General features: G+C 51.6%; 2 protein-coding genes across 4 annotated transcripts in view; one reads left to right on the top strand and one right to left on the bottom strand.

Moving 5' to 3' along the window:
- Hip1r (huntingtin interacting protein 1 related) overlaps positions 1-6,141 on the top strand; it is an 18,387-nt gene extending 12,246 nt beyond the window's left edge. For 2 of the 3 annotated variants that reach the window (XM_048785531.1, XM_048785532.1), the window contains exons 15-32: positions 58-146; positions 229-345; positions 421-522; positions 770-964; positions 1,441-1,588; positions 1,686-1,772; positions 2,196-2,303; positions 2,485-2,621; positions 2,805-2,915; positions 3,141-3,199; positions 3,384-3,414; positions 3,494-3,556; positions 3,871-3,971; positions 4,112-4,217; positions 4,324-4,447; positions 4,537-4,598; positions 4,698-4,904; positions 4,998-6,141. In XM_048785531.1, the coding sequence (XP_048641488.1) occupies positions 58-146; positions 229-345; positions 421-522; positions 770-964; positions 1,441-1,588; positions 1,686-1,772; positions 2,196-2,303; positions 2,485-2,621; positions 2,805-2,915; positions 3,141-3,199; positions 3,384-3,414; positions 3,494-3,556; positions 3,871-3,971; positions 4,112-4,217; positions 4,324-4,447; positions 4,537-4,598; positions 4,698-4,904; positions 4,998-5,045 (1,895 nt within the window). In that variant the 3' untranslated portion in view covers positions 5,046-6,141. Of the gene's footprint in view, positions 1-57; positions 147-228; positions 346-420; positions 523-769; positions 965-1,440; positions 1,589-1,685; positions 1,773-2,195; positions 2,304-2,484; positions 2,622-2,804; positions 2,916-3,031; positions 3,077-3,140; positions 3,200-3,383; positions 3,415-3,493; positions 3,557-3,870; positions 3,972-4,111; positions 4,218-4,323; positions 4,448-4,536; positions 4,599-4,697; positions 4,905-4,997 lie in introns of those variants that run through there. The other variant, XM_048785533.1, reaches the window with a different exon arrangement.
- A 2,286-nt stretch (positions 6,142-8,427) lies between these two features.
- Vps37b (VPS37B subunit of ESCRT-I) lies at positions 8,428-20,814 on the bottom strand. Its single transcript, XM_015502437.2, has 4 exons — positions 20,791-20,814; positions 13,426-13,597; positions 11,512-11,594; positions 8,428-10,689 (listed from the first exon to the last, which is right to left on the bottom strand). The coding sequence occupies exons 2-4, from the start codon at positions 13,568-13,570 to the stop codon at positions 10,198-10,200; spliced, it is 720 nt and encodes a 239-aa protein (XP_015357923.1). The 5' UTR covers positions 13,571-13,597; positions 20,791-20,814; the 3' UTR covers positions 8,428-10,197.
- Positions 20,815-21,912: the final 1,098 nt, after the last annotated feature.

Genomic DNA, 21,912 nt, shown 5'->3' with positions numbered 1-21,912 from the left:
GGGGGGGGGGGGTGTCCCCCTGGCCCACCCAGCCTCACGGCCTCTCCTCCCTCACAGGGAAGGCCAGCGCCACGGAGGCGCGCTACAGCAAGCTGAAGGAGAAGCACAGCGAGCTCATCAACACGCACGCAGAGCTGCTCAGGAAGGTGTGTGGCCACCGCCTCCCCCAGTCCAAGGCAGGGCGGCCTGAGCCACGGCCACGAGCCAATCTGTCCCCTGCTCTTGCAGAATGCAGACACAGCTAAGCAGCTGACAGTGACACAGCAGAGCCAGGAGGAGGTGGCACGGGTGAAGGAGCAGCTGGCCTTCCAGATGGAGCAGGTGAAACGGGAGTCTGAGATGAAGGTACGTCCCCCCATGCAAAGCCCCGCCTGCGTCCCCCGAGCCCTGCTGCCCCAGTGACACGCTGTCCTGTCCCAGTTGGAGGAGCAGAGTGACCAGCTGGAAAAGCTCAAGAGGGAGCTAGAGGCCAAGACCGGAGAGCTGGCACACGCGCAAGAGGCCCTGAGCCGCATGGAGCAGGTGCAGGGGGCGGGTGCTGGGTGGAAGCCACCTCTTTCCTGTGAATGGGGCCAGGCATGGGTGTCATTGGGTTCAGGGGGCCCTTAGTGGGTCCCCGATGCTGCTGTGACCCAGACCCAGAGGGTGCGTGGCATTAGGACCCAGCACCTACCCTCTGGAGTCCCAGCGTACCAGGTGGCTTTGGAAACGGGGCTGCAGGGGTTGGCCATAAGCCTGGGTGGACCTGCTCATGGACACGTGCTCACAGGGCGGGTCAGAGCTGAGCTCCCGGCTGGACACACTGAGTGCAGAGAAGGACGCTCTGAGCGGGGCCATGCGGCAGCGGGAGGCCGACCTCTTAGCCGCCCAGAGCCTGGTGCGTGAGAAGGAGGCTGCGCTGAGCCAGGAGCAGCTGCGCGGTTCCCAGGAGCGGGGCGAGTTGCAGGGGCGCCTGGCGGAGAAGGTATGGCTGTCCCACAGTGCACACCACGGGGGTCCTCCCCAGATGGGGGTCCTCCCCAGGTGGGGGTCCTGCTTGGTGTGCTCCGAGTCAGCTTTCCAGAACATTCTCTCCACGAAGCCCAGAGCCCTTCCCTAGTTTCCAGTCCTCCCACCCTGCCCAGCACTTCCTGTCTGCCTGCTCTTCCTTTAGCTGCTTTCAGGGTGTCAGCATTTTGACTGGCCTTTCTCTAATGGTGGACAGTGCTGGGCATCTTGGCCTGTGTGTCTCTGAGAAACGCTTGTTCCAACCCTTTGCCTGCTTGGACGTTCTCCCGCTTGGGAAGGGAGGCCTCCCACTGGCAATCTCCATCCCCCAGCAGAGGGCAGCGCTTCCACACTGCGGGTCCTGACTGGCTGCACACAGTGTGACCCTGGGGCTGGGCCATGTCCCTGGGCCTTGGGACGGGGTCTCTAGGCTGCTGTGCCCGCTGTCCACAGGAGTCTCAGGAGCAGGGGCTGCGGCAGAGGCTGCTGGATGAGCAGTTCGCCATGCTGCGAGGGGCCGCTGCCGAGGCCCAGGGCATCCTGCAGGACGCCGTGAGCAAGCTGGATGACCCCCTGCACCTGCGCTGCACCAGCTCCCCAGGTGCACACTCGGGCCACCTCCCACTGCACGTGCCTCATTCCTGTCCCCCACCCTGAGCCGTGGTTGGGAGGGCCTCACGTTCTCCTTATGCTTCCAGACTACCTGGTGAGCAGGGCCCAGGCAGCCCTGGACACTGTGAGTGCCCTGGAGAAGGGCCACGCCCAGTACCTGACCTCGCTGGCAGGTGAGTGCCTCCAGCAGGTGGGCCAGGTGGGGCAGAGGCTGACAGGACTCTGGGTTTCGGCAGCCCCGCTGCCTCCCGCCTGGAGGGGAGCTGTTCAGGACCACAGCCACCTCTTCAGGAAGCCAGGCAGATGGCCCTGCCCACCACCATCTGGGAACCTGGCCCTGCGGGCAGGCAGCCTTCACCAGTGGGGTGTGGCTACCAAGTGTCCTCGCTGGGTGGAGGAAGGGGCCTGGGATCCCTGACATGCTTGGTCCCTACCCTGCTGCCCCTAGCTGCCCGACCTTGAGCATGCTCTCAGCCCTCCTTTCCTCATCCATGAGCTGGGGACGCTGGGGCCGCATTGTGAGCTTGCTGTAGGGTTCCCCAGTGTTTGTGTCTTGTTGCTTCCCATCTGTGACCTCAGCCCTGTCATCTACACAGATGCCTCCTCTCTGGTGGCAGCCCTGACCCGCTTCTCCCATCTGGCTGCGGACACCATCATCAACGGTGGTGCCACCTCCCACCTGGCCCCCACTGACCCTGCAGACCGTAAGTGGGCCCTGGCGGCAGGGTCTGGCTGCTTCACCAGCTTGTCTTCCACAGGGATTTCCACAGATGTTAGGAGAAGGTGGGCCTGCAGCCAGGTCCTGGCCAGGCCCCGGGCCAGGGTGTAGGGGCCTCATTGGGGTCCTCAGGTGAAGGCTGTGCTCACAGCCCTCTCCCACCACAGGCCTGGTTGACGCGTGCAGGGAGTGTGGAGCCCGGGCTCTGGAGCTCCTGGGGCAGCTGCAGGATCAGCAGGCTCTGCCAAGGGCACAGCCTGGCCTGGTGCGGACTCCCCTGCAGGGCATCCTCCAGCTGGGAGAGGTGAGATGTACAACGGAGCCCTGGGCTGGGGGTGCCAGGGCCAAGCTGCTCTGTGTTCCCTCTGGGTATGCTAAATGGGTGTCCCAGGCGGGACCGTGCCCCTCCACAGCCCAGGATCCCTGGACATTTTCCCCAGGCCCTGTGCTTGATGGAATTGAATATGCCTGACTCTTGTCCTCCCAGGAGCTGAAGCCCAAGAGCCTGGATGTGCGGCAGGAGGAACTAGGGGCCATGGTTGACAAGGAGATGGCGGCCACGTCAGCAGCCATTGAAGATGCCGTGCGGAGGATCGAGGTGAGGACTGGGCTTGAGGGACTCCCCTGCTTCCTGCAGGAGCCTTTGGGGGCTGCAGACCCTGGTTGGGTGGGCGCTGGCTGCACGCACTCCTGGATTCCACCCCTGCTTTTCAGGGGTCCCTGAGGTCAGAGGGAAGAGGGTAGAGGTGGCCCCCGCGGTCTCTGGCGTCCCCTCCCTCCCATGCTGCTCTGCCCAGCCAGCTCACAGCTGTCGTTGGTGCAGGACATGATGAACCAGGCCCGCCACGAGAGCTCCGGGGTGAAGCTGGAGGTGAATGAGAGGTGAGCCCCCAGCCCAGCCCCAGCTGCGCCCCGCCCACCACTGGTTCCAGGAGGTTTTACCCTCCTGGCTCTGGAGAGGAATGCCTGGTCCCCAGCCTGCGTGGTGTCACGTGGGCCGGGCCACGGTGTAGAGCAACCAACCAGCCTCCCCCTTCTCTCCCACCCCACCCCCACTCCTCCCCAGGATCCTCAACTCCTGCACAGAACTGATGAAGGTGAGTGGGTGGCTGTGACCCCAGGAGGGCTCTGTGTCAGTCACCCTGAGAATCACAGGCAGCATTTTGATCTTGGCAGGCCATCCGTCTCCTAGTGATGACGTCCACTAGCCTACAGAAGGAAATCGTGGACAGCGGCAGGGTGAGCTGGGCGGGCCCCAGCTGACGCCCCCCTGGCTGGGCCCCACAGCTGCACCAGCAAGGGATAGGTCCCTGGAAGGGGAATGACCCCAGAGCCCCCGCCCTTTCATGCTTGAGACTCCTGAAGTATGCAGACAATGAGACCATGTGCCCCCTTTGGGTCCCTGATGTCCCAGCTGAAACCCCCACCCCAGGGAGGTGTCAGAATGTGCCCTGTGGCTGTGCAGAGGGGAGGTAGGGCCCCTAGGGACCCATTCCCACCTATGATGTCCACCTTGACTGGCCCGTTCCACCCTGTCCTCTCATTGCCACTAGGGGGCAGCCACACAGCAGGAATTTTACGCCAAGAATTCTCGGTGGACTGAAGGTCTCATCTCAGCCTCCAAGGCCGTGGGCTGGGGAGCCACACAGCTGGTGTATGTCATCCCGGTGGGGTGGGCAGGGTCTGGTTCCTGCGATGGAGAGTGGCTTGGGGGGTCAGCAGGGCTCTAAGGGCCTCGGGTGGGAGTGTGGGGGTGAGGCCCACCCCCAGGCCCTGACCAGCCCTGCCCCTCAGGGAGTCTGCTGACAAGGTGGTGCTTCACAAGGGCAAGTACGAGGAGCTCATCGTCTGCTCCCACGAGATCGCAGCCAGTACAGCCCAGCTGGTGGCCGCCTCCAAGGTGAGTTGCACCCATGTCCACAACCTCAGGCTCCATGCTGGGCCTGGCCTTGGGTCCTCAAGTGCCCAGGGCTGAGAGCCCATGGCCTGCCTGGCCTTCCCCCCAGGTCAAGGCCAACAAACATAGCCCCCACCTGAGCCACCTGCAGGAGTGCTCCCGCACCGTCAACGAGAGGGCTGCCAACGTGGTGGCCTCCACCAAGTCAGGCCAGGAGCAGATTGAGGACAGGGGTAAGCACCTGGGTGTCGGGTGGAGCTGCTGGCTTCCCAGAGCTGGGCAGGAGTGGGCACCTGGACACTTTCTTTTGCCTCTTGGCCAGACACCATGGATTTCTCTGGCATGTCCCTCATCAAGCTGAAGAAGCAGGAGATGGAGATCCAGGTGGGCACCTGTGGCAGCCAAGCTCATGCCTTCCGGGGCTGATCCTGGGGAGGGCTCCTGGGACTGGCTGGCAGTGCTGACATGTGCCGTGGGGCACAGGTGCGAGTCTTGGAGCTGGAGAAGACGCTGGAGGTGGAGCGAATGCGACTTGGGGAGCTGCGGAAACAGCACTATGTGCTGGCTGGAGTGATGGGGACGCCCAGTGAGGAGGACACCAACCGACCCAGTGCTGCCCCCAGAAGTGGGGCTTCCAAGAAGCCTCCCCTGGCCCAGAAGCCCACTGTAGCCCCCAGACAGGACCACCAGGTGCCTGGAGGAGGCCTGGAGTGGGTGGCTGTCCTAAGTTGGGCCTTGTGCTTCTGGCCTTGTCCACTGAGCCATTTACTCTCATCTCTGCAGCTGGACAAAAAGGATGGTGTCTACTCGGCTCAGCTCATGAACTACTAGGCTCCGCTAAGGTCCAGCAGGGCAGCTGGAGGTTGGGCCTAGCCTCACATGGCTGTCCTGAGGGCATCCAGGGGCCTCTGAGAGGCCCCCAAGGGGCCCAGCCCCTGCACCTGGTGCCCAGGCCTCCTGCCTCACCATGCAGATCAGTGTCCCCAAGGCCCTGGCCTTCACTGAGCCTGAAGGGGCGTGGGCCATGTGGGATGGTTCATCTGGATGAAAGTCTACTTATCTGCAATAGGAACTTCGGAGCAGCCAGGACCCAGCAGGCCGAAGCTGCAACTCTGCAGGAAATATATGGAGCATTTTTAATATTCCAAGTTACAACTTAAGTTCATAGTCAGCACACTGGGAACAGGGCCACGTGTGGGTCTCCCTGCCTTCTGGACTCAGTGTCAGAGGTTGTAGGTAACAGAAAGATAGGGTCCCTGCTGGCTATCAGGGACAAGGATACAACACCCATGGCCTTCCTGGAGTCTCGAGGTACCCTTGGGCCATGTGGTCTGGGCAGGGCAGGAGGTCTTAAGGTAGCTGAGGGGGTGGAGGGTGTCACCCCTTTCTCCCTGGGCCTGGTGCTAGAGTATCGTGATGGGAGGCCCCAGGAGAAAGCCAGACTGTGGGAGTGGGCAGATGCTGCAGGCTGTGCCTGTAGGCACCCTGGCCCAGGTGCTGCCTTCCCTCCTGGGGTTTCCAGGTCAACTCTGCAGCTACCATCTCATTTTCTGTTTTCCATTCTCCTGAAGATGGTGAACTCAACTCTGCCAGAAAAGTCCCAGAAATCAGGATCCATGGGCCCACTTCTAGGGGATCAGGAAATCTTGTTGGAGCCTCAGGGAGGGGCAGCCTGAGACTGGGAGCCCCGCGTCTCCTGCTCCCGTGGATTTGAATGAGCTTGTGTTCCTTGAGCCCGAGGGATTGGCTTGGGGGTGGGAACCAGGCTGTGGGGGTAGATAAGTGCCTGGCCCACCCCAGCCCCTTGGCCATCTACCCTGTGCCCTGGCCACGCCGAACAGAGCCCGGGTCTGGGGAGCCAGGTCCTCCTCTGGTGTTGCTGCTCCCCCATGTTGACGTTCTGTTGCAATAAAACATGCTGACTGTTGTCCCCAGTGCCCCAGTGAGGGGCTGCATCTGCCTCTTCATTGTTCCTGGGACATGCATTCCCTCTCCAGGTCCTGGACAGTGAGACTGTGGGTGCACTTGGGACACAGGAATCTCACCAGTGCTGCTGCCAGTTCTACCACAGAGCGGCTCCACTATGATTTACGTGACTCAGACCCTCCTCTAATGCAGGAGGCCAAGTCAGAGGCCATCACCATTCCCAGCCTGGAACCCCTGATCTGGGGCCAGTGGCTAGTCCCCCAGCCTATCTGAGACCATGCATCTTTGGACAAAGGATGGTGGCTGCTGACTGGTTGGGCAAATTCCGGGATCTAGTGTGGGTCAGGACCCTGCCTCCCGGCTGGTCTGCACTCAACCGTCACGGCCACATTGCAGCCCTTCCATTAGCAATTAAGGGCTTCCAGGTTCTAGAAAGCACAGCCAGCCTTGCCAGCACATGATCCCCAGAAGCATGCTCCAGAGGGAAGGCTGAGGGGTGACCAGTGCAAAATCACTAAATCTATTGGACGAAAGGACAGTGTGGTTCAGTGGAGAGTGTAAAGCAGGGCTGCTCAGATTCTGGGCCTCCCCCAGGTCCCTGCCCCTGGGCACAGGGCTTACATGCCCAGGCAGGCTGTGTGGGAGGACAAGAAACTGTGTGAAAGCGCTCTACCAATGAATCCCCACAGGACATGGTCATGTGGATGGAGCGTTCCTTTTCCTAATGGCTTAGCCACAGAAATTCCTCCCACCTGTGGTACAGCATCTTGATTGTGAGTCAGGAAGCTCAGAACACTTTTTGTACCAGGGGTTGAACCCAGGGACAGTTAACCACTGAGCCATATCCCCTGCCCTTTAGACAGGGTCCCACTAAGTTGCTTAGGGCCTACCTTGCTAATTGCTAAGGCTGGCTTTGAACTTGCACTCCTGCCTCAGCCTTCCAGCACAGACAGACACTGAGATTAAAGGTGTGTGCCACCTCGCCCGGGCAGAATGCTTTCTAAAAGCCAAGGACAAAAAGCTGACATGGGCTGGGGTTGTGGCTCAGTGGTAGAGCACTTGCCTGGCACACGTGGGGCACTGGGTTCGATTCTCAGCACCACATAGAAATAAGGGTATAGGGTCCATCTACAACTAAAACAATACATAAAAGTGACAGCTAATTTAGTGATCCAAGGAAACGATCTGACGTTAAGTCCTCGATGATCAAATCTTGAACTGAGACCACCTCAAGTGTCCTGCACTAAAAATCAGAAGCCTACCTACCATATGAGATCAGTGGCTGTCCCTCCTAGACCCAAAAAGGGCCAGAGGAGGGAGGAGAGCATCCACAATCCCACTGTGAAGTCACGTCCTCATTGGGGAGGGGTTACAGATTTGACTAAGCTTCCTATCAGCCACTGGGGGAAAAAACTACCAAATTCTTTTCTTCAAAGGCAAACTGATTTCTCAAAAGCTTTCCTCTTCCTAATAGCTTAGCTACAGAAATTCCTCCCACCTGTGGCACAGGATGGTGGGCCCATGAGGACATGGGTACACAGCTCAACCAGGGGCAATATGCACAGATACACAGCTCAGGGCTGAGGGTGTGGCTCAATAATAAAGCACTTGCCTAGCCTGCACCAGACTGGCGCACCCTCAGAGCCAGGGGTGAGGGGAGTACAGCTTAGCCAGGGGTGGTGACATACAAAGGAACAGGCACACAGCTCAACCAAGCGTGGTGGGCAAGTGAGGGCATGGCATGCAACTCAGCCAGGGGCAGTGAGCACAGGTACACAGCTCAGGCAAGGAAGGAGGGCACTCAAAGATGGACACATAGCTCTGCAAAGGAGGCAAGGAAGCAAGGTCCCTCCTTCCTACCTCAAGGGAAACCACCTCATCCAGCCCTGGTGTGGATGGACCTTCATGTCCCCTTGAAACACCTGCTCGTCAGCACTCAAAGCAAAATGTCAGGGCCACTGAGATCCTACCATTTGACAATCAGAAATGTTTGAAGTAGTCTCCACCACTTGCCATGTGGGCAGAAGCCAGAGGAAGCCCAAACCCCAAGGTCATCCCCAGCAGCCCACCCTAGCACTGCGGCTGTGATCCTGAAGACACATTTCTTACAGCAGGAACGAGCTTCTTCCCACCCATTATTGCTGTTAGTGCTGGGAACCCCCGATAGAAGAGCCTTCAGCTCTAAGAACAGCGGCACAGCTGGCATCCCTGCTGGACTCTGGTCACCGATGCTCCAGAATCCAACACTTCACAGGCATTCCCAGGCGAGGAAGTGATAGAACTATCATTCATCATTCTCAATTTATTAAAAAGGGTCCTACATTTTTACAACCAGTAACAGACGAGGCCCCAGACAGCAATGGCAAAGCCAGCCTGGCAGCCCCCTCACAACACCCACACAGAGTTCATGTCTGGCTGGAGCCCACAGCCAAGCTGTGGCCACTCCCAGTGAGGCCAGCAGCAGAGGTATTCAGGGGAGGACGATGGCAGCACTCACCCAAGATTCACAGAACATGGCGAGCCCTCCTGATTGGCATGGCAGTGAATCATCCTACACAGCTCTCTCTCTTTACTGGACAGTTATAATACAGTAGAGTTCAAGTCCAAGAGGAGAGTATGGTAACTGAGGACAAAGGCTGGTGGCCCTGCCTATGGCCCACTGCAACAGGTCAGGCCCTGGCTGCCTAACATAGGTGACAGGGTAAGGGTGGGGCTCTAAGTTCCAATGAGCACACAGGTCTCTGTGAGATGCTCTCTCTCCCCAGCTGGGCCCTGGGAATTCTGCAAATGTGGCACCTGTAGACAAGATCCCAGAGAGCAAGGAAGAGATGGTGTATGATGCATATCCCATGGGAGTGGGCTTTCTCCAAATCCCTCCAGTGCCCTTGCCCAGCACCTGCAGCACCACCAGGCCCTGGGCCCACCTGCCTTGAGGCCCAGCTGCCTGCCAGCCAGAAGCAGAGAATACTGGCTGAGAATATCCTGGTTGACAGTGGCCAGACTTTCTTCCCACCTGTCACAAACAAGCCCTTACAGGAATACAGGGCTGCTGGGGCCTGGCCTGGCCCATGGGCCCACAGGGCAGCCATGGCCGGCACCTTGCAGGTGTCTGAGTCCTGGCACCAGGTGAAGCTAAGGCACAGCACGGACACCTGTAGGTGTGACCGTGTACTGTTTTCAGGAAAAGAAATTGCATTTACTTCATTTGCATTTTGATCTATTCAAAACAATATTTGCATTTTAAAAGTTTCCCTGAATATCTTGTTTCAAAAAAGTTCTTTCCCAATATAAAACAGGTAAATTACACATATAGTAAAAATACCAGGGGAGTATTTCTTCACAGAAACCTTCAAGGGCTAGCTCGGGGCAAAAGCGAAGAGCTGGGAACAGCGTGTTGTGCAAAGTCCAGCTCACGCACTCACACCCGGGGCCACTCCACCCCGGGCCTTGGAACAGGAGTGAGCCAAGTACAAGCACTGCCCATGGCTCTGAAGCATGAGAAGCAGCCAGGTTTTGGGGGGGAGAAGGGGTGACGGTGATGACAGCCCCAGACAGACTCAGCGGGCAGCGCAGCTGTGCCTTGTGGCCAGCCATGGGCACGACCGCTGGGCTGGCTGACGCAGACCTGTCTTTTTCCAGGGCCACAGCAGCTAGTGGAGCGAGACACAGCACTGTCTTCTGAAAATAACAGACATAATTAGCCATGCTTATTAAATAGGGCTGCAACATCAGGACCAAGACTTGAAATGGGAGTTGAAGAGAGGCTTTTTCCTTCCCAAATGCACAAGTTCATCAACACTACGGTACTTGAACACCACACCCAGGACGCACAGGCAAGTTGCACAGGCCTGCCGGGCCACGCCCTCGAGTACACACTGCCTGGGTGCACAAAACCTGGGCCTCTACTCCTAAACCACTGGCCTACAGTTCTAAAGCCAGATGGGACACTGGCCCAGGGTTCCCAAGCCCTTGGCCCAACAGTCAGAGCTCAGAGCCTCTGTGTGCAGAACCTGGCAAGGCAGGCAGAGGGCGTCTCCCAGAAGGACAGCTCTAGTGCTCACTGCAGGATGAAGCCTGGCTGGTGAGGAGGCAGCCGGGGCGGGGGTCTCTGGGGGAGAGCTGGAGGGTACGGAGACACGAACTGCGCAGAGAATCCTTGCTGAGGAGGAAGGCCCACCCGAGGGGGCAGGGGTGGGCACTGTAATCCTGGGTACGGAATGGCCTGTCCTGAGCCCATGGCAGCAGTAAATGGGGTGGCTAAACGTCCAGCAGGCACCGGGGGCGGGGGCGGGGGGATGCGCCGAGGCACAACAGAGGGGGGCCCACTGGCCTCCAGGACTGGGTAGGGCAGAGAGGCAGCAGGCACAGGCTCAGGAATCCTGGGCGGCAGTGGGGCCGCGACCTGTGGGAGTCTCTGGCCCTTCAGCACCAGCTCCTGCAGCTTCTCAACCTTCACTCGTCGCATGTGGGCCAATTTCCGCTTGCTCTGGTAGACATCAATGAAGGCATCTAGAGGAAGCTCTCCATCCAGAAACTTCTCTGCCATGTTCTGAAAGGCAGAAGAAACTTGGTTACAGGGCAGGCAGGCTGTTAGGAAGAGAGCCCCCTTCGCAGCTCAGGGCTCAGGGAGTACTTCAATCTCTCCCCTTGGTAATGACTTGAGGTGCCCGTGTGCTGCCACTTGGTCAGCAATGCAGGCTCAGGAGGTGCGCCTTGGTAAGAGCCACTGGGAGGCAAGCTGGTGGTCCTGCCTTGGGCCCCACTTCCCCAAACCACAAGCCCAAACAGGCAGTAGGCCAGGCAGCACCCAACCTTACAATAAAGGGGCAGCACTCCAAGTTGCTGGGTTGCCTGGCACAGAGGGGGCACCACTGCCCTAGTTCTGCTTTTTCTAGCTAAGTCAGCTGAAACCCAAGTCCTCCTGGCTTTCCCCTTGGCTGCACCCTGACAGACCTGCTTGTGTCCATCAGGGTCTCCCCAAAGCCTACTGGTTCATCAGACCAGCACAGACTGACCTGGCCACACACTGCCTGCCCCGACTTGCATGACATTCAGCCCCGATGTTTCCCCATCTCCTGGTATTCACTTGGACATATCCAAAAGGCTGTGTAGCCACCAGCTGACCCACAGCACAGCAGATGGTAGCTGGGTTGCTGGCACCCGTGACATCAGTGCTGGTTCAATGTGACTGTACACCCTTGCTTGGACCTGTACTTCACTGCCCTGGGGCTCCCCAGGCCCCTCTCTCTGACACCTGCCTGGACAATGACACCTACTTGTACTACCTCCTCCTGCCCACAGAGGGAGGGCTCACTGTCCTGGAGAAAGCAGACCTGCTGACCTGGGCCTCCGCTAAAGCGCTTGGCCTTACCTCGGTGTCTTCCTCAATCTTGGCCCCTTCTGCTTGAAGAAGCGCTAACAGGGTCTCCAAGGAAGCACTGTTAGACTGTTTATCTGGAAGAAGTAAGAGACATGACAATAAAGGGCATCTCCACCCAGACACCATCCCACTTCCCTGTCAAAAATCTTCACTAGAAGGCAATGGAAGATCTCACCCCTGAGAGCTGACTCCCCAGGAAGCTGAGGCAAAGGCCTAAATCCACCAGAAGAACAGCAGCACAAAACAAGTATCAAGGTGGCCAGCATTATCACACAACAGGACTCCCAATGTCACCATCTGTCCCACAGAGTGGGCTGTTTTTGAACATACAATAGAAATACCGTAATCACGTGGCCTTACATTTCCAATTATTAAGTGATAACTGACCAAGCGCACACACACCTGAAGTGTGTGACTCAAATCCTAACGTATGTACAAACCCGACAGACATTTCCTAAGGGATCCCCATGCCCATGCCCAGCCATGTTCTGGACACTGACCTCCACCCCCACAGGCAAGCTCTGCACTGTGTTGGCTTCTCTCACTCAACACTGCATCTGAGATCAAGGTCTTGCACACATCGCTGATCCCGTTCCCTTCAATGATGTGTGGCAGTCCACTGCGTCAACATCACAGTTTACCCATCATTCTGTAGATGGACCTTTAGATTGTTTCCAAATTTAGCTATTATCAATAAAACCACATGCCCCCCCCCCTTTTTAAACTTATCTTCTGAAAGACATAAACATCCACTTGTTAGGTGTCCCCAGGGGCTGGACAGCTAAGTCAGAGTGTGCACGGTAAATCTCAGCAGGTTCTGCCAACGACTTTTCCAAGGTGGCTCTAGCAACCTACGCTCCTAGGCATGAGTTCACAGCCTCACCAGTACCTGGCATCGCCAGTTTCTTCTTTTCTCTACTTGGGGCGGGTGTGTAAGAGTAAATTTTTACCTCTAACAAATAAACACACCAGACACCACTGTAAATCTCACCGAAGAGGATGATTTTTAATGCAATTTCATTTAACTTCAATGTCCCCCCTGAAAGCTCTCAAAAGCACTCTGTGGACTCTCAATGACATTCAATTCCTATGCTTCTTTGTTATGACTGCAAATTAAAGTGTGACATTAAAATAATACATTTTTTATAAATGCCTCTATTTATATGCAGTGCTGAGGATCAAACTCAGTGTGCCACATGCATGCCAGGCAAGCACTCCACTGCTGAACCACAACCCCAGCCCCTAACATGATATTTTCTACCATCAACTTTGAAAGTCAAATATACAGTAAAATGTTCGTTGAATAATTCAGAAAACTGCCTTTTTTCTATGCTATTTGGGGAAGTGGAATCTTGATTGCTAATCCCCAGATCTTTTTGTTTTTTCTTTCAAGACAGGGTCTCAGTGCTGAGGCTGGCCTGAAATTTGCGATCATTTTGCCTTGGTCTCTGGAATCACTGGCATAAACCATTGCAACAGGCTAGAATCTTCAATCTAAAAAGTAGTAAGTTTCTTCTAAACCGGCAACACAATTTTTATTTTTTGTAGTACTAGGGATTGAAGCCAGGGGTGCAATACCGCTAAGTTATATACCAGCTGCAGTGCACCCCCACCCCCATTTTGTTCCTCTCTCAATTTCTTTTTGAGACAGTGTCTTGCTCAACTGTCCAGACTGGCCTTGAACTTGTAATCCTGCCTCGGCCTCCAGAGACACTGGGGTTACGGGTGCAGATCGGCGCCTGGCCTGGCAACACCATTCCATATACAAACTATTGCTTTGCTGCATCAGAGTCATGTCTTAATCTGATATTTTTCCATAATATTTCTTTCCTAGTGGGAAAACAGCTTGAAATGTATCCTTCCCTCAACTCTTTATTCTCAAAAGATCCCCCTGAAAAAAATTACCTAATTTGGTCTTCTTTATCTGATAGGCTTCAAAGAGAACCTGGAGCTCCTGGTACTTTTGGGTTAGGTGTGCTTTCCGAGTGTCCAGTTGGGGCTGATATAAAAGGTTTCCCTCTGCCAGGCTCCGGTTGCTGGCAAGTGTCATTTCTTTGTTAAGCTGAAGAGTCTGCGTCTATAAGAAACACACAAGATGATGAGAACCACAGCGTATTAATTCATGGAAGGCCCCAGGGTCCCTGTGCCACCCCCACGAGCTTGCTCTTCCTTGCTGGTCCAGGCTGGCACTACATGCTGGGCAGATGCTGCCGGCCCAGACCCAAGTCCCACTAGTCAGAGGGATGTCATGTGGATGCTGCTTCCCATTCTAAGGCCAGCTTCCTTTCCAACATGTTTCCAGGATGGGCTTTGTCCTGGGACTCCAAGCAGAGCTTTCACTGCAATGATTCACTGTGACTTGAATTCTTTACTACCCCTGTGCTCACAGAAGTCAACAGCTATAAAGACACAGGGCTGGATTTGTTCAAAACAAATTTCTGCTGCTCGAGAGGAAGAATCACTTTTATCAGAGGGAGACCAGTTTGCATAATATCAGCGCATGATTCCTAATCAGGCTTAGAGATGAGACAAGCCAGCTGAGACACCTTCAGAAAGAACCAAGTTGACCGCATGCCCCCTCATCGTCTTTCCCATCACCAGCCCTTCCAGGCTTCCCCCATCAGCAAAGCTGACTCCCCAAGGTGGGGAGGACTTATTTTGTCCAACAAGGGCCTCCTGTAGTCCTCTTAAATGATGAGAACAGGCTATCTGGTAGGTAAAGAAGGCCACTTGTACTGCTGCAGTCTGGCTGGGCACAATTCAGGAGCCACTTGTCAAAAGAAACGAACTTTATTTTTAGAACACACACCCCGCACCACACAGCTCTTCAGGAAAAACCCTCAGAGCCCAACTGCCACTACCGGCTTCCCACAAGCCTCTCAACCTCCCCCACTCCTGCTCTTGAGGCCGATTGGCTGGGTCGCATGGGCGGAGCCAAAAAAAGTCCCCCAATGAGCAGCTCCGTGGTCTGAAAGGGCGGGGAAACAACCCAATGAGCATCATCGCAGAGGAGCCAATCAGTTGGCAGCTAGAAGCTTGCTGGGACTGCTGTAAGCCAATCATCAGCTGGCAGCTGGAAGTTTGCTGGGACCCCTTCGGCTGTGGCTCTCAACACTGTACAGACCTCCAGGGTGAGAGGTGAAATGGGAAGTCTGAGGAAAAGGGAAGGTCAAAACTGAGATGGTGTGCTTAAGGAAAAAAAAATCCACATTGTTCTCTTCTATCACTCACGATCTGCTCTTCTACGGCAGCCATCTCGCTTTCTGCATTTGAAGCTTCAAAAACAAACAATTCTTTCCCCAGGTCACATCTGTGTTTCCCTTTAAGGAACTCTTCTTAGCCACACCCTAGTCATCTCATTTTCCCCTTAATGTTTTCTACCACCCCACCCAGTCTACAGTTCACTACTACTTCCTTCCTTTTGATACTTTTGGATATAGCTTCTTCCACTCCCCCCACCTCCCACCATACCCATTTATTACTCTTGCAAAGTTCCCAGGAGACAGACACATGCAGGCCGGCAGGCAGGCAGATGCACAGACACAGACAGACAGACAGACAGACACACACACACACACACACACACACACACAGAGTATAGGGACTCACCAAACCACCAGAACAAAGGAAGAAGAAGAAAAAAAGCAATGTCTCAATCAGGAGACCCCTTACCACTGAGCAGAAGGACTCTACTCAGCAGATAATCTGTTTCTCCCAGACAAACTCAAGCTAAGCCCAAAGTCCATGAAAAATTAGCCTAAAACTGAAAGGATTTCAATCACAGAGGAGCTCAATACTATAAAAACTGGGAACACTCTCTCCAAAATTAAAACAGCAGCAACATTCACATCTTGTTCTGCTGCTTTTATAAAGCAAGCAAGGAAGGTCTTGGAGGTGGAAAGACCTACTTTAACCTGGGTTCCTGGGAGGCAGGAGGAGCTCCTGCTCCCAGGCCCCCCCACCTTCCACATCCTCCAGAACACTGTGCTCTTTGCTCTGTGGGCTTTACATACCAAGGTCCTGCAGGGAAGTCTTTCCTTTAATTGTTAAGTCTTTTGAAAGACCAAACAAAACTAAACCATTGTATAGTCACTCTGGAAAACAGCTGGGCATTTTTTTTTATATCTATAAACTAAACACATTAACTACCATATCACCCAGAAATTACTAATCCTGGGAATTCATCCCAGAAAAATGAAAGTTTACGTACAAAAACCTGCACATGAATGCTCTCAAAGGCTTTATAATAGCCTAAATCCTGAAGCAGTTTTTAGGTGTCTTTCACCAGGTGAATGGTTAAATAAACTGTGCCCATACAACCACACCATGGAATAGTACTCAGCAATTTAAAAAAAAAAGAACACACTAATCAAACACAAGACACTGAGAAAAAGCTACAGGGAATTACATGGAGCAACAACATGAAATTAATCCCCAAAGCCCATGTGCTTCATGATTCCATGTACATGGAATTCTTGAAAAACACAATCATGTAAATGGAAAATGGGGCGGGGGAGAGGGAAGGTGAGTGTGATCCTCATGGTAATGGAAATGCTCTATGTGCTGTACCCTGGTGGGATCAGGGTCAATAAATACTCTGGCTGTGAAAATTCAGTGTACTAGAATTTCACCCAATTCTGCCACTGGGGTAAATAAGGCAAAGGGGACACAAGGTCTCAGTATTATTTCTTACAGATGCATTCAGATCTATGATCCTCTCAAGTTAACTATTGCTGATATCTTTCCCTCCCATTGGCCTCACCTCATGGACAGTTAGGACCAGGACATGGGCTCCTGCTCCCAGACCTGCTAGTCTATGTACTTTATTATTCTGATTTCAATCAATTCTTTATTCAATAAATATTAATTGAGCAAATATTACTTGTCAGGCTCTGAGGTAGACACAGAGAATTCAGAGAAGTGGGAACATGCCTGTGTCAACAGAGCTGAACACATCAGCCCGAAAATTGGCAAACAAGTCTCGGGCACTTGGGTCTCCTCTTCCTTCAAGTTCATCCTCTCAGAGACCTCCCTGGTCATCCTATCTACACCAGCAGCCACTCTGTCACAACACTTACTTATTTCATCAGTGAGACTCAAATTTGGTTTCATGCTGTCAGTCTCTCATTTTGGAACATGAGCTGCATGTCTGCTGTCTCTGGCCTGGTGGGTCATCTGGGACACAGCAACCCCACCTCAAAGACCTGATGAATGAGTTATGAGCCCCACCCCCACCCAAAAAAGCCCAAAGTCATTTGAGGCAAAGTCTAGTTAAAGAAGGTGGATAACAAAACAGAGTAAAATGTAGGGGCTAGGGATGTAGCTCGGTGGTAGAGTGCTTGCCTGACATACAAAAGGCCCTGGGTTCTACTCCCAGTACTGCAAAAAAGAAAAAAAAAAAAAAACCAAGAAAAAAGAAAAAAACATGAGCTGTGTTTGTTGTTAAGGAATAAGAGCCTCAGATCCATTATGCAACAGATGGGCTCCCCTAATAAGGTCACTTGAGAATGAGGCTTTGTCGGGATGCATGGGGGTTACTCTTAGGGTAATTCCAAAAGCAGAATTTCCCTAAGGAAGGGCAGCACAGTAAGTGTAGGTCTCCCAAGGAGACCCCTGGAAAGGCAGCAACACTCAAGCGTTGAATACCAAAATAAATAAACAAATAAATTCCAGGTGATTCCAATATATAGCTAGGCTGAAAAACATGGCTTCAAATTCACTGTAAAATGCGTCTTCCAAAAGAAAAAATACATATTTTTCCCGAAGAATATAAATCAAGTTGAAATCACCTGCTCTACACATTAGAAAAGCCCTGTAAGAAAGAAACAGAAACACAGGCTATAAGCAAAAGGCAATTCATTTGAACAGGACACACAAAGACAAAGGCACCAGCCAGCAAGGGGCCAAAGGACTCCAGATGAGGACAACCAAAGACTGCTACATGGGACCTAATTTTTCATACCCTTTGGGGATTCAGACATTTTCATACAGACACATCTGGCACTACACCAGAGCACCCTCGGGGTGGACCACAGCAGCGGGGCCAGGGCTAGGGCAAGGGCCATGTGCTAAGGGCCAGTAGAGCTTTTCCTAAGCCCGGGAATGGTGCAGAACACTCCTGTGATGTTGCCTTAGAGGGAGGAAAAGACTTGCTCCTCAATATTCTTTTCCCTTGTTCCAGTTGAGGAGAATGAGGAACACCCACTTTTGTTCATCTACAAAGCAAAGGCAAGCTGGCCAGGACAAGACCAGCACCCCCAAGAACGCAGATACACACCTCGCAGCAAGGCGCAAGTGGCAGCCTGATTTTCACCCTCTCAGACTAATGCCTCCATGCCTATAACCAAATCTGTACTATCAATCAGCAGAGAGGGCCACTGTATTTCAGGAACCAACAGACTAGAAAATACGGTAACTTGCCTCATGTCCTCTTCTTCGTGGTAGGTACCAACATACCTGAAACCGAAAAAAGCAGTGCCAACTTGATCTTTCTCATGATTCTTTTTCTTAACCATAAAGAAATCTTTTCAGGAAATAATAATTTCTCTGTGGTAAAGAAACATTTTTATAAATGCATCCAGTTTCACTTCAGTTTCCTTTTTTCTTCTAAAGAAAAATGAGATGCACAATACCAGCACTTATAGTTACGCTCCCTTTGCATGAAGCTCTTTCTGCTGCCTGAAGGGCGTTCACCCAGTTAATACAGAGACCTCAGAATGATAGGATTTTTTTCACTTTTCTCTACTTATAACTATCATAGTTAAAAGTTGAATCATTAAAATAATCATATAATTTTATAAAAAAAAATTCTTACATTAAAAAACCTGTTATAGAATAGACATGATTGCCGTATGTATATAGATGACTCTATGACCAGTGTGATTCTGCAATCTGTAAAATCAGAAAAATGAGAAATTATACCCCAATGATTCAAGTGTATGAATTGCCAAGATCATTGTAATGTCATGTGTAGCTAAAAAAAAAAAAAAACAACCACCTGTTAGGGGGCTGTGGTTGTAGCATGTGTGAGACCCTACGTTCAATCCTCAGCACCACATAAAAATAAATAAGTAAAATAAAGGTATTGTGTCCAACTACAATTAACAAAAAAGAAAACAAAACCTTGTTAGCTATAAATACAATCAGAAGGGTGAATGCTCTAAAGAAAAAAAAATTGCCTTTGTTTTAAAAATGAAAAAATAAAATTACCTTGTCTCAAAATAAAAAAATTAAAAGGGCTGGGGATGTGGCTCAGTGGTTGAGTGCCCCCGAGTTCAATCGTTCAATCCCTGGTACAAGGGATTTTTTTATTTTTATTTTTCACTTGTCCAAGGCAAAAAGGTAGAGATACCTTTATCTCTTGGGATACATACATTCATGTATCAGTGCTCTGAGAGCACACATTCTATTCTCAAACGTACATGTTATTAATTTTTATTTTGGTTGAGGGAATATAGTAGAAAACTCAGAAAGAAAACAGAAACTTCCCACTGCAAAAGCAATATTTACAAATGCTAGGACACCGGGACGGAGAAAGGAGATTGCCTGTGGCTCTGCCGGTCAGTGCCAGGTCAAGGATTTGGGTTTCCAATGGATGGTTTCCAAACCAGCTGCTTCTACAATGTGATATTCTGATTTGAGCTGGCCAGAGTCTGGCTCCTTCGTCTATAATTATAACTGCCTTCCTAAACACCAGGCAGACAAATCTGTCCACATTTCCAAGCTAAAGCTTCCTCATGCTCATGCAAGAATAATCAGGGCAGTCCCTGACCCCCCCTCTATATTACAATAAAATCCTCATCACAGCAAAATAAATGACATTACTGAATTAGATTAGTAAATTTAAACAAATGAATGGTAATTCTTTTTTTTAATTTTATTTTTTAGGTGTAGATGGACACAACACAATGCCTTTATTTTTATGTGGTGCTGAGAATCGAACCTGGGTCTTGCCCATGCTAGGCAAGCACTCTACCGCTGAGCCATAATCCCAGCCCTAAATGAATGGTAATCCTTAATAGTCCTGGAAGTCTGTTGAATGCTCAAAATCCATAAGCACTTGGGATATGAGATAGTTTACTTACAGTAAAAAAATAGAGGTATGCACTGTTACCCATCACCATTTTCAGAAGGCCTAGTATTAACCAAAGTGAACATCCACACTCATTTTAATAAACAAGCAAACATTTTGTTAGAGAACAAGCAGAAGCTCCATGCCTGACATACAAGACACTCCTTCCTCCACCTCTCTGCTCACACTAGCTGCTCATCCCAGATGGCTCTCCTGTCCAGATGGCTCTCCTGCCCAAATCTCTGCTGCAAACACTACCCTGACCAAGGCCCTGATAATAGCTATGAGCTGTCTTTGCACTTCCCTTAGACTGACCACCCACACAATGCTAGACCCTCTGAGGTTCTCCTTTATTGCTATGTAATCCACATGAAGTCTGGAGACATGTGATCATAAGCCAAGGAAGCCAGTGCCCACCGGAAGCCTGTAGAACCTCCCAGGGAAACATAGGCACCTTGATGTCAGATACTGGGCCTCTAAACTGTGACAGAATACATTCCTGGTCTGTGCTTGTGGTGGTAGGGATTGAACCCAGAGCCTTGCACATGCTAGGATGCTAGGATACAGTTTGCATTGGGCTATATTACCAGCCCACATTCCTGTTGTTTTAAGCCACAACATTTGTGGTGATTAGTTAGAGCAGCCAGAGAAAACCAGTCCAGTGATGGAATCTTCCCTCTGGCCTTGAGATCCACTTCCCATCTTGCTCTATGCCTCAGAAGCCATACTGACACTTCAATAGGTCACTTGCCCCTGGCTCTGGTTGGGTTCAGCAGTGGAAACTAAGGGTGGAAGAAGAGTAAAATGGTGGTGGCAGGGGTTGGGGGTAATTCTCTTGGTCCCCTTGGCATGATGTGGCAACAGAGAGACAAGCCCCTCTCTCCCTCTCCCGGTCCAGTCCTCTGGGCCTGGAGGGGGGTATAACTATTGCCAACCTTGTAGTAGCCCTTGGAGTCTCAACACATTCTTTCCCTGTGAGGAATCCCTCCATTAAGAATCAAATCCCTTGAGCTGGGGATGTGGCTCAAGTGGTAGCGCGCTCGCCTAGCATGCGTGCGGCCCAGGTTCGATCCTCAGCACCACATAAAAATAAAATAAAGATGTTGTGTCCACAGAAGAAAACCTAAAAAATAAATTAAAAAAAAAAAAAAAGAATTATAATGCAGGCTGGGATTGTGGCTCAGCGGTAGAGCCCTCACCTAGCACAGGCGGGACCCAGGTTCGATCCTCAGTACCACATAAAAATAAAGGCACTGTGTTGTGTCCATCTACACCTAAAAAAATAAATATTAAAAAAATTATAATGCAAAAAAAAGTACATGTATAATGGCATAAATTGGCGCAAACATACTTTATATACAGAGATACGAAAAATTGTGCTCTAGATGTGTAATAAGGATTGTAATGCATTCCACTGTTGACATGTATTTAAAAAAAATAATAAAATCAATTAAAAAAAAAACTACTGCCACAGCTACTGGGGCTGTAGCAGTAGCGCACTTGCCTGGCATGTGTGAGGCACTGGGTTTGATTCTTAGAATCACATATAAATAAATAAAGGTCTATCAACAACTAAAAAAATAAAAAAGAATCAAATCCCCAGCTGGGTGTGGTGGTGCACACCTGTAATCCCAGCAACTCTGGAGACTGAGGCAGGAGGATCACAAGTTCAAGGCCAGCCTTGGCAACTTATGAGATGTAGCTCAGTGGTTCAATCCAGGAGAGGGAGGTAGCAAAGGGGGTGGGCTAGGGAGGGTAAAAGAAAAGGAAGAAAAAATAATAATCAAATCCCACAAGTTGAATGTGCCTATGTCTTGCCAGAAGCCTGACTGATTTAACTTGAATTCTAGAGCTATTTTCTCAAAGAAGTGAAGCGACATTTAAGCTCATATCTACTTTTGGATGAAGACATTAAGCCCCTGAAGAGCAGAGCTGTGCTTTGCTCCTGTCCCTGGTCCTAGAACTGAGTGCAGTACTCAGACCATCCTAGTATCCTACCAGTTTCATCCCTAAGAATCTTAATAGCTGGGGCCTTGGGATATTCTTTGTCAGTTTTTGTTAAAATCTTGCTAAGCTCTTCTGAACATTCGCTTTATTAAATGTTTATCATAGATTTTTAAACAGTAAAATCATAAGTTATTGCTTATCACTGCAAACGACAGACTTTGCCTAGGAAATCACCTGAACTCCAAGTTGCCACAGTAGTGACAACAATTTGGTAGAGAAACACACAAGGAAAAAAAACTGGGATTATGAAAAACGACTGCTCTAAAACTAGACAAGCAGCACCAGTGGAGAAACCTCAGGCACAAAGTAAGTGG

This window comes from Marmota marmota, unplaced genomic scaffold, assembly GCF_001458135.2.
Source record: "Marmota marmota marmota unplaced genomic scaffold, marMar, whole genome shotgun sequence".
Lineage (NCBI taxonomy): Eukaryota > Metazoa > Chordata > Mammalia > Rodentia > Sciuridae > Marmota > Marmota marmota.
Note: the sequence above shows the minus strand (reverse complement) of the source record. Positions and strands in the feature narration are given on the sequence as shown.

Excerpts from the sequence above, each read along its gene's own strand:
- Vps37b (XM_015502437.2), bottom strand. The coding sequence starts at position 13,570 with ATGACACTTGCCAGCAACCGGAGCCTGGCAGAGGGAAACCTTTTATAT. Across the intron at positions 11,595-13,425 it reads GATAAAGAAGACCAAATTAG|ATAAACAGTCTAACAGTGCT; the intron begins GTAATTTTTTTC and ends TACTTCTTCCAG. Across the intron at positions 10,690-11,511 it reads AGATTGAGGAAGACACCGAG|AACATGGCAGAGAAGTTTCT; the intron begins GTAAGGCCAAGC and ends TCTGCCTTTCAG.